The sequence below is a fragment of the Perkinsus marinus genome (genome assembly GCF_000006405.1).
Source record: "Perkinsus marinus ATCC 50983 genomic scaffold scf_1104296949592, whole genome shotgun sequence".
Classification (NCBI taxonomy): domain Eukaryota; phylum Perkinsozoa; order Perkinsida; family Perkinsidae; genus Perkinsus; species Perkinsus marinus.
In genome coordinates, this window is record NW_003209868.1 from 97,774 (window position 1) to 98,948 (window position 1,175).

Here is a 1,175-nt window from a genome sequence, read left to right on the forward strand (position 1 = left end):
ATTGGCGCTATGCAGTAGTCGTGGAATATATTTTTCACTAGTGGTTTTCATATCACTAGGGAGAAACTCTATTATATAACCCTCTATTAGACTGGAATATAATGACCTTATAAAATATTTCGATATATAATCGATCGCCATTTTCATGTTATTGGTAGTTGGCCATATTGGATACCCTGTCGGCCCTACTAGAAGGGGGCCACGGTAGTGATACTGTGCGGTTGAATGCCGATACGATGGCTTTGTCATTGGACACTAATATGTTGACGAAACTGTTGGAGAGAGCTAACAATAAAGGGCAGGACTCGTTAGCGGCAAGGTGACGGCATAAGGAAGACCTGTTAGTGGTGGAGCTCTGGTTTAGATATATGATCCTGATGGATTCAATTACGAGGCGCGTAACGATGGACAGCTCAGCTGCGAGTAAATGGACAGTGTATAACGATACCACACCGATGTTGAAAAAAGTGAGAGAGCGATTGCAGGTGAGAATTTTGGCATTTTCTGATTTGCAGTATCCCGATGCGTTCAGGACCGAATTGGCTCAGTGGAGATAGTTAACTCTAGGGACGAGTTGGAGCATATATATTTCATAGTTCCGGAGTCTGTGATAAGAAGGTGAGCATTTGGTCAGTTGTTGCCAATACCACTCCTTGAGTACATCTGACTTCTTCAGAGCACAGAGTGATGAGTTTGAAGCCTTGAAGGAGCGTGTGATGCACGACGTTCCGCGGGATAATCCTGTCCAGAAGTGTCAGGTGATTCTGTCTGTTAGTATTGAAATAAAACTGGTGCTCGTTTTCCTTAGTCGTTTCTGGATATGATAACAGATTCTCTCGTATGGGAGTTGACGGCTTGTGACTTTATGAAAAGGCGCAAGATAGTGTTGTTACAGCCGCAGTTATTGGACGCTACATTTATACTATCCATAGTACTTAATGCACTGTCTATTATAGTGAATACCACTGACAGGTGAGGGGGGACAGGGTGGAGGAGGTCTGTGAGCAGTGAACTCGTTCAGTATGTTACTAGGAGTCGTAACTGTTCGCCTTCTTCTATACGCGTGATGGAGTACCCTCTCACTGCAAAAATATAGTTATAGTGGCTTTGATTATTGTAATCTCTCTAACACATACGCTTAAGGCGTAAAATTTTACGTCTAGCAAGATTCCTGG

At 43.1% G+C, this 1,175-nt stretch overlaps 1 protein-coding gene across 1 annotated transcript in view; it reads left to right on the forward strand.

Annotated features, from left to right (window-relative positions):
- Pmar_PMAR018232 (hypothetical protein) overlaps positions 1-1,011 on the forward strand; it is a gene marked incomplete at both ends in the record, with an annotated part of 5,561 nt that extends 4,550 nt beyond the window's left edge. Inside the window, 5 exons of the mRNA XM_002778390.1 lie at positions 159-319; positions 365-485; positions 533-618; positions 677-758; positions 973-1,011. Coding sequence (XP_002778436.1) covers positions 159-319; positions 365-485; positions 533-618; positions 677-758; positions 973-1,011 — 489 coding nt within the window. The remainder of the gene's footprint in view (positions 1-158; positions 320-364; positions 486-532; positions 619-676; positions 759-972) is intronic.
- Between the last annotated feature and the right edge of the window lie 164 nt (positions 1,012-1,175).